The sequence below is a fragment of the Chrysochloris asiatica genome, unplaced genomic scaffold, assembly GCF_000296735.1.
Source record: "Chrysochloris asiatica unplaced genomic scaffold, ChrAsi1.0 scaffold00055, whole genome shotgun sequence".
Classification (NCBI taxonomy): domain Eukaryota; kingdom Metazoa; phylum Chordata; class Mammalia; order Afrosoricida; family Chrysochloridae; genus Chrysochloris; species Chrysochloris asiatica.
This window is the reverse complement of record NW_006408573.1, coordinates 17,703,608-17,722,555: the sequence shown is the minus strand read 5'-3', so window position 1 is coordinate 17,722,555 and position 18,948 is coordinate 17,703,608. Positions and strand designations below refer to the sequence as shown.

At 46.9% G+C, this 18,948-nt stretch overlaps 1 protein-coding gene across 1 annotated transcript in view; it reads left to right on the top strand.

Moving 5' to 3' along the window:
* The first annotated feature begins 1,129 nt into the window (after window positions 1-1,129).
* The window catches only part of TK2 (thymidine kinase 2, mitochondrial), a 29,203-nt gene continuing 11,384 nt past the window's right edge, over window positions 1,130-18,948 (top strand). The window contains exons 1-6 of the mRNA XM_006863634.1: window positions 1,130-1,265; window positions 2,305-2,342; window positions 8,281-8,355; window positions 9,461-9,514; window positions 12,409-12,498; window positions 13,283-13,356. Of these exons, the coding sequence (XP_006863696.1) occupies window positions 1,142-1,265; window positions 2,305-2,342; window positions 8,281-8,355; window positions 9,461-9,514; window positions 12,409-12,498; window positions 13,283-13,356 (455 nt within the window). The 5' untranslated portion in view covers window positions 1,130-1,141. The remainder of the gene's footprint in view (window positions 1,266-2,304; window positions 2,343-8,280; window positions 8,356-9,460; window positions 9,515-12,408; window positions 12,499-13,282; window positions 13,357-18,948) is intronic.

The window sequence follows — 18,948 nt, the reverse complement described above, 5'->3', positions numbered from 1 at the left end:
GCAGAAAGTTTCATCTTTCATATAATCACACTTCTCTGACTGGCAACAGCCCAGATTACAGGACGTGGATTTGTTGCATTCTAAAATCCCATCTACTTCAGAACTCCTGTCTGGATTTTTTGCTGCCCAACTATGGATGAGGTTGCAGGTTTCCATGTCTCCCTCCTCCACCCTCCCATTTGTCTGTCCAATTAGACAAATTGTGCCTTCCTGAGGGACCAAAAAAGTCCAAACTCAGGAAATGTCAAAAGTCAGAGGAAAGAGCAAAGGAAGCAGAGGGGCTACACCTTCATGACTGCTTCTTATCATTTTCTGTGTTATCTAACTCTGGGACGGTCAGCTGGGAGAATGGCTGTGACAATATTTACCTGCAGAGTTGGGGGAAGGAGCAGTAGGCAGGTGAAGAACAAATGATACTGTCTGTGTACATGAGGTGTTCAGCTATTGCCAAGTTGAGTCCACTTTATGGTAACCCCATGTGTGAAGCGTAGAACTGCTTCACAGGACTTTCAAAGCTATAATAACCTTTAGGGCCGTGGTGGTGCCATGGGTTAAGTGTCGGGCTAATTGAAAGGTCAGCAGTTTGAACCCATCAACTGCTCTGTGGGAGAGAGATGAGGCAGGCTGCTCCTGAAAAGATTTACTCTCAGAAACCATACAGCAATTCTACTCTGTCGCTATGAGTTGGAATTAACTAGATGGCAGTGGGTAACCTTTAGGTAGATTTGAACCACCAGCGTTTCAGCTAGTAGTTGAGCACTTAATTATTTGTGCCACCCCAGGGCTCCTAAGGGTCATTATGGGTCGGATCCGACTCGATGGCACTTAACAACAACAAAGACTCCTAGGTGCTCAATTCAGTAATCTTCAACAATTCATTAACCAATCAATCGTCTGCAGGATTAACCACTCATCTCGGAGTCTTGCCAAACCCGGAGTTCCTTCCGTCAGCCATCTAGTGGTGAGACATTTGGCTGCAATGGCGAACGTCTCCCTTAATTCTTGGCCCTCCCGGAGAGCGGATGAAATGCGGCGGGGTCTCTTTAAGAGACGGCGCGCAGAGGCCGGACCTGCGCGGGGCTGAGGTAGCTCTGAGTGGCGCAGAAGGGACATCTGGCCTGACGGATCCGCCGGCCGGGCCATGCTGCTGCGACCGCTGCGGGGTTGGGCAGCCCGGGCCGTACGCCGCGTAGAGCCGCGGAACCAGGGGAGTTCCGTTCCGGGATCCGGGCTGCGAGGGGCACAGCTCCGGGTCGGGCCTCCGGGTAAAGCATCTTTTTGTTTCCGTTTTCCTTGGGTTCCCACTGCGCCCCACAACGGGGCGGGGTGATCGTTGGCAGGTATCCAGACGCTGGTCCGGGCCGGCGGGGCCTGGATCGTGGGCTTCTGCTCTGCTTCAAAGGACAGGAAACGCCCCCCTCCACCTCCCCACCGCGGATGGGGCCTGCTCTGAACACTGCGCCCAGGTTCCAGGCCCAATTAATTTCTAGTCTGATTATTTTGGCTTTGAGGGAAAACAGGGGTAAGAAGTTGCATCTAATCAATCCCCAGCTGATACTGGTGCGAGCTAGGGGTGGGGAATTCAGGTTCCGGGAATCCGCCCTCTTCCTCCCCTTCTAGGTATGGGGACCCTGCCTTCTCAGAAATGGGAGCTACGTCAGTGAAGTTCTGCTCAGAGGCACCTCTGAACCACCTGTGGGTTTGTGCGCAAAGATGCCAGAAACTTGAGTCCCCACGAAGCCGTGCCCACCGCCCACTAGGCCACACTGCGTTTTCACTTGCTGGACACACATCTGTGGACACCATAAATATAAACTATGTGGTGGTGGTGGTGTGCTGTGCGACACCGCATAGGGTTTCCGAGGATGTAAATTTTTACGGGAGCAGAAAGTGGAAAGTGGGAAATATGCTAATTGAAAAAAGCTGAGTACCTTTGGGGCCCAGATATGCCAACAGGACGTAGGTAGGTGCATAGGAGTGGTTAGTCGCCCTCCTTCCATCTTCGGACAGCACCAGGTGTTTTGAAAACATCTTTAGGTCAAGGAACAAATATTAAAAAATGACTATTTTATGGTATAGCAAATTAGGGAGTCCTGGTGTGGCGCTGTGGGTTAATGCGCCAGACTGCAAAGCCGTTTGAACTGCAAGGTCGGTGGTTCAAGCTCACCAACTGCTCCTCGGAAACCCTATACAGATCGCTATGGGTCGGAATCGACTCAACGGCTCTTCATAACAACAACAACATAACAAATTAGGGCAAAAGAATTGTTTAAAATGAATTTTAAACATTGATTTCTTCTGTAGGTAAAAATAGAGAAAATGTAAAAGAGAAAAAATCAGTGGTAAGTCCTTCTTTTATGTGTTTTCCAGTGTAGGGTAAATTGGAGGGGAGGAACGGGGAACGAAGGGAAGGGAGGATGATCCATTGTTTTGTTGGATTGGGAATCAGATTTTAATAAAAATAAATACCAAAGATGGGTTAAAAAGAAGCACAAGAACTAATAATATTTTCAGATAGGAAAGACCCGAGCAGATACTTCTTAAGGGAATTTATTAATGGCTTTACAGCCTTGGAAGCCCACTACAGAGTTTGTGTGAGTCCCAATCAACTGGAGGGCATGTAACAACAACAGAACTCTGAAACAATACTGTTGAAATGTGGAGATATGAAAGCTTTGGATTCCACACCTAGGTTCCATCCCAACTTTGCTATTTACTAGAGGTGAACAAGCCCTTAACCTCTTCTTAGGGCCTTAACTGTAGGGATTTCAGTACGTCATGGTATCTCTTATGTGATGGAATATTCAGTCACTTAAAATCATGTTTTTGAAAAGTACTTAATAACTTGTGAAGGTACTTGTATAAGAGATAAAAACAGATAAAAATATATGAAGTATTTATGACCCCAAAGGCAGGGAGGAAAGTGTTTGTAGAATGATGTATGGATTGAGTTATTTTTAAATATCTAAGAAGTCAAGTTGTTTCCTTTAAAAAAGCAAAAACTCAGATTGATTAGCCTCAAATGGGATCTTCTTGTGTTCTTTAGCACACTCCCTTGTGTTTATTTTGTGATTTGGGGTTCTAACAACAGCTTTTTGAACTCTCTGGGGTACCTTTAGGAGCAAGGCAGGAAGACAGCTGGGTAGGGTGAGATGAGACTGGCCCCCTGTAAGTCAGGTTTTTACAGTGTTACTGGAGTCACAAGGAGGAGCCTGCTAGGCCTGGGTATGAATTCAGACTGTCCCCTCCAGGCCTGGCCCTTTGGCCAAGATACCTAAGTGTCTTGCATTGCTCTGGGTGCCTTCATGCCATTGTGCTGCAGGACAGGTCTCAAAGCTGGAGCCAAATACTCACCCACCTGAGCCACAGGTTTGAGGCCCGTAGTCTGGACCCAAGGGCCTGGGTCCTTCTGACCATTCATATTTAATAAACCCCTACAGGATTCTGAAGGAGCTCTGGTAGTGTAGTGGTTACGATCGGGCTGCTAATCTCATGGTCAACAGTTCGAAACTACCAGCCGTTCCACAGGAGAAAGATGAGGCTTTCTGCTCCTTCTGCTCCCATAAAGATTTATAGCCTCGGAAACCCTATGTAGGGTCGCTATGAGTTGGAACCGGCTCCACGGCACATTAACAACAACAGCAACAATACAGGATCCTGAAACCGGGTGCCTGTGAAAAACCGTGCTGCAGACCAATGGTCTGCAACTTTACTTTCCCTTGAAGGCACCAGGATGCACGCACGCATGCGCACACACACAAACAGTTACACACCGCACGTAGCACTTGGAGCTTGTGTACACAGAAGAATCGCAGTGGATCTGGCGCAGCTGTGATGAAAACCAGATGACATTGTGCACAAGATATTAGTAACTAAGCACAAGTGCTTACTTTGCTTATTGGGTAATGCGTCCCTGCCTACAATTAGGTTATTTGTAGGAGGATCCTTAGTTTTGGGTTGACAGAGACATCTGATGATTGTGGTCCTTCCCACTAGGATGTTGTTCTGTTGGCTCTTGCTCATAGTGACCCTATATAACGTTTCCAAGGAGTGGCTGGTGGGTTTGAACCGCTAACCATGTAGTTAGCAGTCCAGTGCTTATTTTACAGTGCCACTATGCTACCAGGACTCCCCACTAGTGACATGGTCAGTGTGAGGGGACTGTAAACCCAAGCTGTCCTTCTGCTTTATTCCTCGCTATTTGCTCATTTCTCCCTTCTGTGTGCACTTCTCAGGTTCTGGAGAGGTTGAATGAGCTCATTGTGCATGTCACCTGGTTTAGTGCTATGCCTACAGCAAAGTGCTCAACCAAGTCCTGCCTCTTTTTTTCTTCCTCTTTCCTAATACTTTCTACAGTGGCTGAGTGCTGTATTCTGCACAAATCAATGGCTTTAAGTCCTTGTTAGGTGCTGTTAGGTTGATACTTAACTACCCTATGTACAACGGAACGAAACAATGCCATCCTCACGATTGTTGTTAGGTTTGAGGCCATTGTTGTAGCCACTTTATCAGTCTATCTTTTTGAGAGTCTTCCTTTTTTTCTTCACCCTGACCCTCTACTTTACCAAGCGTGATGTCCTTCAGGGACTAGGACCTCCTGATCACATTGCCATCTGTGTTTAAGCCTCACCATCCGTGGTTCTAAGGGTCATTCTGGCTCTTGTTTTCGCTGTTGTACATACTGTTGACAGTCCATGGTAAATTCCATTTTCTTCACCAACACCGTAATTCAAATCCTCTGTCTTCCTTATTCATTCTCCAGCTTTCACATGCATATGAGGTGATTGACCCATGGCCTACTGTCGTGGATCAGATGTGCCTTAGTCCTTGAAGTGACTTGTTTACTTTTTATTTAGAATCCGGTGAAGGCTTACAGACAAGATCATCAGCTCTTCATTCAGCAAACCATACACCCTGTTTCATCTCAGTGATTATAGTCCCCTCCCTGCAACGTCGGTTATAACACTTGTGCCCTGTGGCTCCCCATGTACATCTTACATTTTGTAAGTGAATAAGGCAAAAATATTTGATGTACACTTATACAAAAACAAAAAAATGTATATAGTCATTTAAATGTCCAAAGGGCACATTCTGCCAGACAGCCTCCTATCTGCAGGCACACAACCATGTCTTTACTGTCGCTTTTCTAGGTAGGATCTCTCACTCCATTCATACTCTTTCTTCCAGATGGTCCTGGGATCATCTGTTCCTGAAATGAAAGATTACCTACTCCCTCCTATTAGTTACACACTTTTTACAATTATAGTTGTGACAATCATAATTAATCTGCTAACAATTATATGCAATTGAGTCGTTAAAACCCTATCATTGTCATCTCCCATCCCCTTTCACCAGATTCATCTGTGAAAGAAGAAAGCTAATCAGTGGAGATTCTACCTTACCCACCTCATTCTGCAACTAAGTACACTCATGAAAGCTTGTAAACAAAGGCAAAAGACAAAAAAGTTGGCTTTGTAGCCCCCCCCCCCCCATTTTGATAGCCAGTGTCTAAGTTTCTCGTTCCTATCAACAGTGAGGAAACAAGGTTGTTCCTTGGACATTTGTACTTTTTAGCACTTTAAAGAGGTCTTTTGCAGAAGATTTGCCTAATGCAATATGTTGTTTGACTTCTTGACTGCTGCCTTCATGGGTGTTGATTGTAGATCCAAGTAAAATGAAATCTTGACAACTTTAATAACATCTTTGTTTATTGTGAGGTTGATTATTGACCCAGATGTGAGGATTTTTGTTTTCTTTATGTTGAGATACAATCCATATTAAAGGCTGTAGTATTTGATCTTCATCAATAAGTGCTTCAAGTCCTCTTTGCTTTCAGCAAGCAAGGTTGTGTCAGCTACATATCGCATGTTATTAATGAGTTTTTCTCTAATCCTGATGCCTCATTCTTCATACATATAGCCCAGTTTCTCAGATTATTTGCTAGGCATACAGATTGAATGCATATGGTGAAAGGACACAGCGCAGACACACACCTTTCTGGTTTTAAACCAGGCAGCATCCTCTTGTTCTATTTGACTGACAGCCTCTTGGTCTATGTACAGGTTCCACATGAGCACAATGAAGGATTCTGGAGCTGCCATTGTTTGCAATGCTATTAATAATTAGTTATGATCCACACAGTTGAATGCCTTTGAATAGTCAACAAAACATAGTAAACAGCTTTCTGGTTGTCTCTGCTTTCAGTCAAGGTCCAGCTGACGTCAGCAATGATAGCCTGAATCTGACTTGAGTTTCTTCAGTTTCCTGTTGATGTACTGTTGCAACCATTTTTGAACATCTTCAGTAAAACTTCACTTGCATGTAATATTATAGATATCCCTGGATCACCTTTTTTTGGAATAATCACACATATGAATCTATTCCAATTGGTTGGCTAGGTAGCTAGGTGTCTTCCTGATTTCTTGGCACAGATGAGTGAGTGCTTTCAGCATTGGAACATTCCAGTTTATTGCAACATTTCAATTGGTATTCCAGCAGTTCCTCGAGCCTTGTTTTTGCTAATACCTTCAGTGTAGCCTGGACTTCTTCCTTCAAAACTACCAGTTTTTGATCGTATACTGCTTCCTGAAATGGTTGAACATTGACCAGTTGTTTTTGGTACAGCTACTCTGTGTACTTCTCCTTTTGATGCTTCCTGTATTGCTCAATATTTTACCTCTAAAATCTCTCAACATTGCAACTCAAAGCTTGAAGGTTTTTCCAGTTCTTTCAGCTTGAGAAATGGTGAGCATGTTCTTCCCTTTTGGTTTTCTAATCCCAGTTCTTTGTACATTTCATCATAATACTTTCCTCTGTCTTCTTGAATGGCCCTTTGAAATTTATTAAATTCTCTTATGTCATCATTTCTTCCATTTGCTCTAACTACTCTATGTTAAAAGCAAGTTTCAGAGTCTTTTTGGACATCCATTTTGGTCTTTTCTTTCCTATTTTTTAATTGACCTTTTGCTTTCTTCATATATGATGTCCTTGATGTCATCTCACAACTTGTCTGGTCTCTTGTGTTCAATGCTTCAAATCTATTCTTGAGATGGTCTTTAAATTCAGGTGAGATACACTTAAGATCATACTTTGGCTCTCATGGACTTGTTTCAATTTACTTCAGCTTCAACCTGAACTGCATAAGAGCAATTGATCTGTTTTTACAGATTAGGAAAGTAACAGGTAACAAGTCAGGATCATGGAAGACTCAGGATAGAGCTCTTTGGTCAGGACAGCTTCTCAGCTGTGTCTATGGCAGGCCTCTCCCTGGCCCTCAGCCTCTTGGGCTTCTTGGCTCAGCCTCTGCCCTGTTTGGGCAGATGTTACAAAGCTCTTTATCTCTACTGTAAAAAGCACCCCACTCCAGTAGTAAACCTCAGGCTGCAGGTGCTCAGGTCTCTAGCTCCGTAGGCCTCTATTGCTGATGCTTCTTGCCACTTCTTGCCATCTTCAGTGTTGCAGTTCTCTCACTGTCTGTCTGTCGTCTGGGTCTAGGAGGGTCTCAGCACAGGGAACCCAGGTCCAAAAGACACATTCCATCCCTAGCTCTTCTTTCTGGCTGGAAGTCAGGTCCCCCATTTATCCCTCTGGAATGGCTCATTTTAAGCCTAGAGGGATGACAAAACTGACAGGTCCCCTTGATAGGAGTCCATAGAGCTTATTTGCACAGCCCCACCAAATCATTTGGAGTCCTGGTATGATGCTGTGGGATAAGCACTAGGCCACAAGGTTGGTTTAAACCGCAAAGTCAGTAGTTCAGACTCACCAACCACTCCTCAGAAACCCTATACAAGGTCACCATGAGTCGGAACTGACTTGATGGCACTTAACAACAATAACAACCCAATCATTCGGTGGTTGTTATAGACCATGACTAGAAAGGCCATATAAAAGCTATCCATCACACCACAATAACACACATGCTTCCTGAACTCAAAGACCTTAGCTTTGGTTACGGAGGCAGGACACTTATGTCTGAGGTATTGAGCTAAGGAAGGATAGATCTAGGCTGGGTGGGTGGGCAAGCCAAGCACTTAGAGGGTCTGATCTGGTGGGAAGTAGCCTAGTGGCCACCAGAAAAAGGTCTTGAGCCTGCCAATGAAGGAGGATTGGTTTGTTTATTATTATTAACAACAAGCCCTTGAGGGTCTCCTGAGGATGGTTTTGGAGTTATATATTGAAGCCTTGGGCTGAACCAATTCTGCTGTTCACCAGACATCTTCCTTGATGTGCCCCCAGCTGCTTGCTTTCTGGTTCTAACATATATTTGCCTTTTGCTAGATCTGTGTCGAGGGTAATATTGCAAGTGGGAAGACCACATGCCTGGACTTCTTCTCCAGCACAACAGGCCTAGAGGTATGGGTACCACATGGGCCCCCAAGGAATGATTTATAGAACGTGTAGTCCAGGCCTCTCCAATCAAAATATGTGCGCTGGGCCAGGGAGCGAGGCTGTCTGTGATGTGGCCTTTGGTGGGTTTGAGTTGGGGCAGTGGATGCGGCCTCAGGAACAGAGTGCTGAGAGACCCAGAGGAGGAGCGGATGTGGAAGGGGCTGAGACTATTTGAAGTGGGTTTTGAAAGATGTGTAGGAGTTTTCCATATAGTGAACATTGAGGTGAAGTGGGCTAGGCTGGGCAGAAGGAACAGCATGTGAAAAAGCACAGAGCTATGAAAAGTATGTGCATGTGTGTGTCAGGGGCAGGTGCTCCTCAGGGGCCCATTCATTACTTTTCTTTGGGTTCTTGTGTCCTATGGCCTTTCTCTTGTGCACTCTGGAGGTTCCCAGATGTATCCAGGTACTCTTAAAATCTTGGCCTCAAGAATGCCATTTAAATTCCTCACACGAAAGGTCCCTGAATAGCCTGGGGCTGGGGGAGGTGAAAGCCCTGTCCACCCACAGATCGAGGACCTGATCTGTGTCTCAGGAGATGCAGGATGTTGGAGAAGTTGGCAGTTGTCTGAAGGGTTCATTCATACAGGGCAGCAGAGAGAGTTGGGCACACTTAGCTGCCAGTGTGCCCAACACAGTAATTAGAGGGAGGAAGTTGAGGCACAGCCACCTGCTGAGGTCATGGGCTTCAAGTCTGGGTCTGCTCTGCTCACCTTCTGGCTCCTCCCACCTTCCTGCCCAGCATGACATGGTGGGCAGTATGAGTGGGTGGGTGGGGCTAGGATGCAATACACAAAGGAGAGATGGAGAGGACCAGTCTGCCTTTGGGGAACTCCCAGGGCAGGTAGAGAGGTGGGATGCACACATGCTTGTCTACAGAAACGGATAGAATGTTCTCAGGTCATTGCTGGAAGTAGCATGAGGCAGCCCTGTAGGCTAGGGTTGTGGTCCTTCAGAGGGGCCTGCTTGGCCACACCCCATCGTGGGTGCCAGAATCCCTGTCAACATTGGCACACCTTCACAGAGCCCAGAACTGAGCAAGAGTATCTCCTTGCTGTCTTTCCATCTAGGTGTTGACAGAGCCGGTGTCCAAGTGGAGAGATATCCGTGGCCAGAATCCTTTGGTGAGCGGGTGGGTTCAGCAGCAGCCCCCACATACCCCTCAAGCATCTGGGAAAGGGACTGTAATACCCAAGTCTGAGGCTGGTGTGGCATCCTGCCTGGCCATATCCCTCCCTCTTAGCTGAGTCAGGGGAGGAGGCGGGGGACAAATGGAAAAGGGCGGCATGTTGGTGTTCCGAGGTCAAGGACCTCTGAGGCTGGGTGGGGGGACCTCCTGTCTGTCTCCTATTACTCATTCTCTCCCCACCCTCTCCTATAAGAAGCTTGTCAGAACCCTGATCTGGCTTCCCAGGACCTGTCTCCAAGTTACCAGGGTCCATGGTAAAGCCCTGATTGGAGTTGCACTTGGCATGTTGAGGACAGGGGTGCCCTCTTGCTGACCCAGGAGTCACCTATCTGCTCTCCTAAGCGTGGACATGGCCACTGTGGGCTGCAGTGTGCCTGGCCCCCTCCTCCTCATTACTAGCTCCACAGGCTCTGGGTGCTGGAGAGGGCCGGCTGCCACAGAGCAGGGAGCCTAAGAAAGATGCAGGAACTGGGTTCCTACTTCATGACATGGGTACTTGTAGTCTCATTTTTCCAGTGAGGAAACTTCAGCTCACTCAGGTAAGTGATCCAAGGTGACACATCTGGTAAATGACAGATCTAGATTTCAACCTTAGATACCGAAGCCCTTGTAGATCCCTGGCCCCCATTTGTAGCAGCACAGGAATTCCACGTGGGATTTTTCAGACCCTGCATTCCATTCGGGCCAAGGACTGTGTCTATTTCAGTTTGCTGTTACTTGCCCACATACAGTGCCTGCCGAGCACAGAGTCCACGCTCATTTATCCAGCCGTCCAGTGATGACTGACTGCACATGCCAGACACCCTTCCAGGTGCTGGGACCCCAGCAGTGAGCACCTCAAAGCCCCTGTTCTGTGTGGGGAGGCAGAAGAGAAATAAGTGTATCATACGCCTGGTGGGGATAAGAGCTGCAAAGACCGTCAAGACAAGTAAAAGATGTTACTTAAGGCAAAACCTCTGAGTCTTTGTTTAAACAACGAATCCATAGACTCATAAAGCGAATGCCACATCTCTGCCTCTGGGACAAGAATGGAGTGGCAGTCATCATCTCTGGGTGCAGCAAAAAAACCTCACAAAACACTGATCTTCTCCAGAACACGGAGAAGCCAGCGCTGGATTATTATGTAGGATAGCTTGAGTTGCAAACATCAGGGATTTGAGATTGTGTTTCACAGGATATAGCCATGGTCTCTGAAATCTCCTCACTCCCCCCAGTCCTCCCTCAAGCTTTTCTTTCACCTGCAGGTAGCAGGGTGTTCAGCTCTGAGCATTGGCATTTCATTCATTCATCACTCCATTCCGACTCATAGTGACCTTGTAGGACAGGGTAGAATGGCTCTCTGGGTTTCTAAGACTATAAATCTTTATGGGAGCCGACAGACTAATCTTTCTCCTTAAGTGTGTCTGGTAGGTTCAAACTGCCGATGTCATGGTTAGAACAGCCCAACACGTTATCCATGGTGCCACCTGGGTTCCTGTTAGCTCATCTGAGAGGAGAGAAAAAAATACCAAATATGGAAAAGAGCAGAATAAGATTACTAGCAAGAAAAATAAAGGGTAGGAGATGTGGATCTGATGACTATGGGAGATGGGGTGGGGGCTTTTATTTGCTAAAGGCTGGCTAGGGAAGGTGGCTATGCTGAGTGGCATTTGGGTAGAAACCTAAACAAAGGAGGTTTGAGCAATGCATGTATCTGGAGGAAGAGCATCCAGATGGGAAGAAGCACAAGTGCAAAGGCCCTGAGGTAGAACCATGCTTGCTGTGTTTGGGGAGCACTAAGAAGGCTCGTGTTATGTGCTTGGAGGCTGACTGAACTGGAGGGAGAAAGGTAGGAGACAGAGCAGATGGAGGGGCTCTGAGGGCCACGCTGAGGGTTTGGGATTTCAATCTGAATTGTCATGGATTAAATTGCATCCCCTCAAAATATGTGTCAGCTGGGTTGGGCTATGATTCTCAGTGGTTTAGCAGTTATATAATGGTGCTTAGTGGCTTCCCAGTGTCTAAAAACTCGGTATTTACTATACAAATTCTACGTGGTCGTATTTTAAAAACTGAAACCATGTAAGTGAAACCTCCATCATGTTATCTGATGTGATCAGCCCATCAGTTGTAAGGGGATTAGGGTGGGCTATAACACCCTTACTCGGACCACAGCCCTGTAGTTTTCCTGGGGTACATCACCTTTTATTTTACAAGAGGAAAAAGGAGAAAGAAGTAAGTGGAGAAGGAGGGACCTACTACTACCAAGACAGACGATCCAAGAGTGGTGCATATCTTTGGATCCTGAGTCTCTGTGATAAGAACCTCCTAGACTCAGGGGAAGATTGATGCCAAGATGTGAAAATCTCCACAGAGCCCACCGATGTTGAAAGGAGACAAGAAAACCTTCCCCCAGAGCAGCAGACAGAAACCCTTCCTCTGTAGCTGGTGCCAGGAATCTGGATCTCCTCAGCAGTGAGAGAATACAGCCATCCACTTGGGGTATTTCTCTTACAGCAGTAGTAGACAGCGAAGCCATGACTGCAGCTTGGGGCCTGTGGAAGGTTCTGAGCAGGTAGTGCTTTAGGTACAACAGGCACACTTTGGCTGCAGGGATGGGTGACTGAGTGCATATTCCCAGGGACTCTCTGTGGGCTCCTGGAACAATGCTGCTGGACTCTTCTGTGACTGCTCTGATACCTGTCTTCTGCGTCTCTTGTTCTGAGGGCCCTACAACGGTGTTGTGTTCATCCCTGACCCCACCTAGGTTTCACAAGATGGCCATCGGTGACTAAACAGACCAGGGTCCTGCCAATGCCTCTTTGAGGTAAATGCCATGTTCTCCTGCAGGGTCTGATGTACCTCGACCCCTGTCGATGGGGCCTCACACTGCAGACCTATGTGCAGCTCACCATGTTGGACCAGCACACCCGCCCTCAGGTACGTTTTGGATGCTCAGGGTGAACCTTCTTTAAAAAAAGTGTCTTCAAGTCAGGGTGTGTGTTTGCAAGGAAGGGAAACTGCTATGAGTTGCTGAGAGTCCTATGTAAAGAGAAGGTGGGAAAATGGATAGAGAACAGCTGGACAGGTAGATAGGTAGACAAGCAGGGTAAGCTCTGATTTGCTGGCCCAGGTTTTATGGGTGTCCTGGACTGAGAGGAGGAAGCTCTGTGGTGGGCAGAAGGAAAGGCGGACAGCAGAGTACCCTAGCAGAGGTATGAACTTAGTTAACATAGTTCTCCCCAGCTTCCAAAGGGCTGTAGTGATCTCTGTACCAGCCTGGGAGTTGGGGAGGCACCAGTGACAGAGTCCTCAGAACCTCACTCACACTTCATCCCCCCCTGGGGTGTTTTGCTCAGGAGTACAGATCCCTCTGCTTACACAAATTTACCACCTGGACATTTAGGTCTGGCATATATGATCACTGTATTTTGCCGCTGGACAACACTTGGCAGTTTTTCCAGCAGTTTTCCATACATTCCAGTTGAGTCTGGCTTCTCTAATGAAGAAGCTGCTGCAGAGCCCCCAGCTAGGTACAGCTGTGCTTCCCAGTGAGCTCCAGGGCGTTCAAGGGTCCAGCTGAGTCTTGCATCTGCCTCACCCTCCCCATGGCCTCTCATTCTTGCAGTCAGCGGAGATGTCAGCCAGCCATCCCAGGCCTCATTCAAGGCTTCCTGAGCTCATCTTTGCCAGAGTTAGTAAATCGTTTTTTGTTTCCCTTTAGACGTCACCGGTACGATTGATGGAGAGGTCGATTCACAGCGCAAGATACATTTTTGTAGAAAACCTGTATAGAAGGTACAATTCCTAATTTACTACACCATAAATATTTAGACATGAAATTGGAATGGATTGATTTGCTGGACAGATTACAAATACCTACCACGTTGTATTCATTGCCACAGTAATACTGTATAACAAACAGTCCCAAAATCTCAATGGCAAACAGCTATCTGCATGTATTGCTCTTGCATCTAAGGTGGTTGGCCAAGCAGCTGATGACCTGGGCCATGTTCAGTCACTTGTCTGGGGGCTGACCAGTCTGGATGGTCTTTGCAAGACCGATTAAGGTGGACAATCTTCCTCTGGCCTCTCATCCTCCTTCTGGAACCAGTGAGCTAACCTGGGTCTTCCCTTCTTATGGGTGGGGCAGAGGCAAAAGGAATGAAGGAAACGCCTGGGCGTTCTCTCAGACCTCACTAATGCCTCATTGGCCAAAGCAAGTCACACAGGCAGAGTGTCAGCGGTGGGAGGGTCCGTAAGTTGCACATGGCACAGGATGAGGGGTATCTCACTGCCATTGAGTCGATTTGGACTCATAGTGATCCTGTGTAGGGTTTCCGAGGCTGTAATTCTTTATGGGAGAAGAAAGCCTTAATTTTCTCCTGTGGAGTGAAGCGACTGGTAGGTTTGAACTGTTGACCTTGTGGTTAGCAGGTCAGTGCTTATCCTAGCACTGTCGGGGCTCCCTAGGAAGGATGATGAATCAGGGTGACCGGAGCCTCGCCCTCATGGGAATGGATTGCCCTCTATACACAGAGCTGGGTGGGCTCTGCTGGACCATTGTGTTGAGCCTCAGAGGCATGGGGCCTCCAGTCCTGTGTTAGGTCCGATAGTTGTTTCCAGGGGTCTAGGGAGAAGTGGGTTGCAGGTTGGGGCCTCAAAGTTTCTTTTTCCTTCTTTCTTTTTTAAATTAGATTTGGGTGAAAATTTACAGAGTAAATTGGTTTTCCACCCAGTAATTTGTACCCACTTTGTTTTGTGACACTAATTGTTGCCACCAATCCTACCTGTGTTTCCTGTTTTTGTACAGCCTTCTTTCCTATCTCTTCCTGCCTTGTGAGCTTTTTCCTGGACAGATGCTGCCCTTTTATCTCCTATGGTGGTTGTTCTAATGAGTGCATACCTCCCTGGTGTTACTGTTCCCTCTGTAGGCCTGGGCTTTAGCTGAAAGTTGAGCCACAGGAGTGAGTTTGGTTCCAGGCTTGAAGGGGGTTTACTGGCCATAGTCTCAGGTGGGGGCTGAAGTTCTTGCACATCTCTTCCCTTCTTGGTAGCTGTGTGCCTGGTTTGAGCTTTGGGGTGCTGCTGACACCTCCTCTTAGACTCGTGTAGAATGCTCACTTCCACTAGCTACCTGCTGTCTGCCTCACTTCTGAGCTCTCTTAAATGTCCCCTGCTCTCCCAGTCTCCCTGACTCCACAGTCTACCTGGGTTCAGCCCCTTGTTATTCTTTTAAAAAATATTTTGTGCTTTGGGTGAATGCTTATAGAGAAAATTCAACATTTTATACAGATTTTGTTTCGTGATGTCTGCGATCCTGTTAACATACATCCCTCTTCCCATTTCCTCCCTGTTTCCGGTTTCTATTCCCCCTTGCCATTCTTCATTACCGCTTTCTCTTGACTTTCTTGACTGTATTGAAGACAGTTTCTAATTACATCAAACCACATGAGACTGTTATGTTTGACCAATTCTGACCCCAAAACAAGTTTCCTGTGGTTCCGCTTAATGACTGCTCATTTGTCTGATTGTCTATTGCTCACGCTCCACCAGACTCATAGGTTCCTGAAGGATGGGGATCCTCTGGGTTACTTGTGGAGCTCAGAACAAGCACAGAGTAGGCCCCTGCTGTGTACTTGTTCAGTGTTGTTGGATGATAGGACCTGTAGCTGGTCTTGGGGAGTTCTGGCTGTTTCACACCCTTTCCTTTCATGAAACTCTATAAATCCTTTTCTCTGTGGATCCTGGGCAGGCAATGGATCATGTCCTCCCATCTCTGTGGCCCCAGACCCATCACATGCATCAGACCCAATGCTGTGGGCTCAGGGCAGGCCATCCTGACTGTAACTCTGTCTTCTGATTTGTCCTTCCAGCAGGCGGCATTTCTGTTCCTGGGCCCTGTGATCACCCACCTGCACAGGTTTTCAGGGGTGACACAAAGTGTCCTTCCCGACCCTTTGCTCTCCTCTGCTCCCTCTGCCAGAGGGACATAGGTTGGAGAGAGGAAAACAACTCACAGGAAGCCTTTTTGGTGTTGACTCAAGTCAGAAGGGCAATTGCCAAGCAGTGTGATGGCATTTCCCACAAATCTGGTCTAGCTGGGATTTCTCTGTCTTCCAGTAAGTGTCGTCAGCTTGGCTGGTTCTGGGTGGTGCTTTTTTTGAAGAAGGGGCTCTTTTTGAAGAAGGTAGCCTGGATTGGAATGCCCAGAGGCCCAGGGCAAGAGTGAAGTAAGGAGTTAGGTAGACCTGGGCTCCATCCTGGCTCTGAGGTTGTTCTGTTTGATTATGTGACCCAAGTTTCTAAGTCTCTCTGAGCCCACTTCTCATCTCTAGTTCCCATCGTTTGTCTCTGGGTAGCCTGTGGACCATTGTCTAGTTTAGGTCTTATGACCTTTATCTGGGCTCTTGCCTACCTTGGTCCTCATGAAATTGCTTCTCCCCACAAATATCACCCAAACTCCAGGGAATTTTCCTTTGAGTCTTGGTTGGTCCCAGACCACTGCTTCAGGGCTGTGGCCCTTCACTGTGCTTCTGATGGGTCAGTTCTGTATCCCCCACTCTCTGTGCTTGTGATTGAGGACACTGGTCCATAATACGGTTTTTGGGATCAAATTGTTTGAGGTTTGCACAAATGCCCCTGAAGGCCTAATTGGAGACTGTAGCGTAGTGGTTACGAATCGGGCTTGTGAACCGCATGGTCAGCCGTTCGAAACTACCAGCGGTTCTGCAGGAGAAAGATGAGGATTTCTGCTCCCGTAATGATTTACAGCCTCGGAAACCCTGTTCAGGGTCACTATGGATTGGAACCGACTCCAAGGCACTTAACAACAACAACAACAACAATCACTTGATGAAGCCAAAGGCTGTTGGCCAGCGCATAGCCTCAGCGATTTCAGGGACTGCTTGTAGCCCCACACAGTACCTGGGAACCAGGCCATCTGCTGTTGGGCTTTGTGGGAAGTGGTTCAAATTTGAATTCCTGAGTCCCTTCACTGATCTCCAGGCTGGGGCAAGCTCATATGGGAGGTTCTTTCCCCTCTTTGTCCTCCTAGCACCCATGGCCCAGACAGCCCACTAACTGGAAATTCCTCTGACATCTCCTCTTTTCTCTTAGAAATTCATTTGGATTTTGCATCCTATCCCATAGCATTTACGTCTGTTTCTATTTAAAAAGAAGATATTACTTATGAAGCATATTGGCTGATCCTATAGCAAATGTCATGCATGTGGTTTAGAGTATACCCTTCCCTCAGCACGGACCCCAGAGTCCCCAAGTTCAGGAGACAGAACCAAGGGGAAGGAGCTTTAGGAAGCCCTTTACTTCACAGAGACCAACCTACTCCTGCTCCCTGGAAACTGGAGCATTGCCTAGGTAGTTGAGAGGCAAGGCAGGGACTCCAGGGCCGGAGCTGCTTAGATTGTTTGGTTTTTCACGCACATCACCCCTTTTGAACCCTCAAGGTAGCCTGGAGGAAGGTATTTGTCAGATAAGGAACTGAGTGTGGCTGATGTTGTTCAGTACCATCAAGTCTGTTCTGTCTCGTAGGGACCCTGCATAGGGTTTCTGAGGAGCAGCTGGTTTGAAGTAACCTTGAGGTTGAGTACTTATACTGCTGGGCCATACCAGGACGGGAAGCCTGTATTTCAAGGTGAGGGTCAAGGAGCTAATGCAGGTGAAAGCTTTTTGTACCCTGATGTGTGGGGTCAGGGTGGAGTAAGAAAGTGTTGAGAGACAGCTGCCTTTCTCTAATGAAGGCCAAAGACTGCAGGGATCCATTGGAGGCTATAAAATCTGAGAACCTCAGGTGCTGCTAGTCCCAAGGGATGATGCGGGCCCACCTCTTTCCAGGTAGGGATAGGAACAGGCTCCTCCTACCTCAGTGAACTCTCAGAGCCCCCGTGTTTTGCTAACAAGCTGATTTTGCTTTAAAGGAGGGCTGTTGGCTTGTCCTAGAGTGAAAACACCCTGTAAAAGCATAATGAGGAGGTTTATTGAAAGTCCCGAGACCACCTGGACTAGGAAGATGGCCCTTGTGCCAGACCGAGATGTAGCAAACATTCTGGTCCAGATGATGCAGGAACTAAAGCTACAAAGTCCTAATTGGCTGAAAGACAATTTAGTGTCAAAGGTGGGTCATCTGAGAGCAGGGACTTAGCAGAGATTAGTGGAGAACATATTGGTGGGGTTATGTGATTGGTTGTTGTTGTTGTTAAGTGCCAATGAGTCAGTTCCAACTCATAACAGCCCTGTATAGGGTTTCAAAGGAGCGACTGGTGGGTTTGAACCACTGGCCTTTCTGTTAGCAGTCCTGTGCTCATCCTACAGTACCACACCAGGACTTCACATGGTTGGTTAAGGGTATGTAATTGCAAGTAACACACTCTTCGCATTGTGGATTAAGACTTGGGCTGCTACCCACAAGGTCAGTAGTTCGAATCTACCAGTAGTTTCATGGGAGAAAGATGAGATTTTCTGTTCCTATAAAAATGTATCCACTACTCATCTGTCAGTTTGTTGTACTGTGGTGGCTTGTGAGTTGCTGTGATTCGGAAAGCTATGCCACTGGTATTTTAAATACCAGCAGGGTCACGCATGGTGGTTTCAGATGAGCTTCCAGACAAAGACAGACTAGGAAGAAGGAGAGACGAACCACTTCTGAATATTTAGTCACTGAAAATCTTATGAATAGCAGAAAAACACTGTCAGATATAGATAGTGCTGGGAAATGAGCCCCTCAGGTTGGAAGGCACTCAAAATGCAACTGGGGAAGAGCTGCCTCCTCAAAGTAGAGTTGACCGTGATGACGCCCATGGAGTAAAGCCCATGGGAGAAAAGCCCACGGGACCTTAATTTGCTGAACTCAAAATGAAGAGAAACAGCTGTAAACATCCATTGAAAATCAGAACATGGGCTATACAAAGTATGAATCTGGGAAAATTGGAAGTTGTCAAAAATGAAATGGAACGCATAAACATTGATATCTTAGGCATTGTTGTTGTTGTTAAGTGCCATCGAGTCGATTCCGACCCATAGCGACCCTGTATAGGGTTTCCGAGGAGCTGCTAGTGGGCTTGAACCGCCTACCTTGCAGTTCAAATGGCTTTGCATTTTGATGCTTTAATTAACCCACAGTGCCACACCAGGACTCCATCTTAGGCATTAGTGAGCTGAAATGAACTGGTATTGGCCATTTTGAATCTGACAACTACGTGGTTTACTATGCCAGGAATGATAAATTGAAGAGGAATGGTGTTGCATTCATTGCCAAAAAGAACATGTCCAGATCAGTCATGAGATACAACACTGTCTGTGATAGGATAATATCCATGTGCCTACAGGGAAGCCCAGTTAATACCACTATTATTCAAATTTGTGCACCAACCA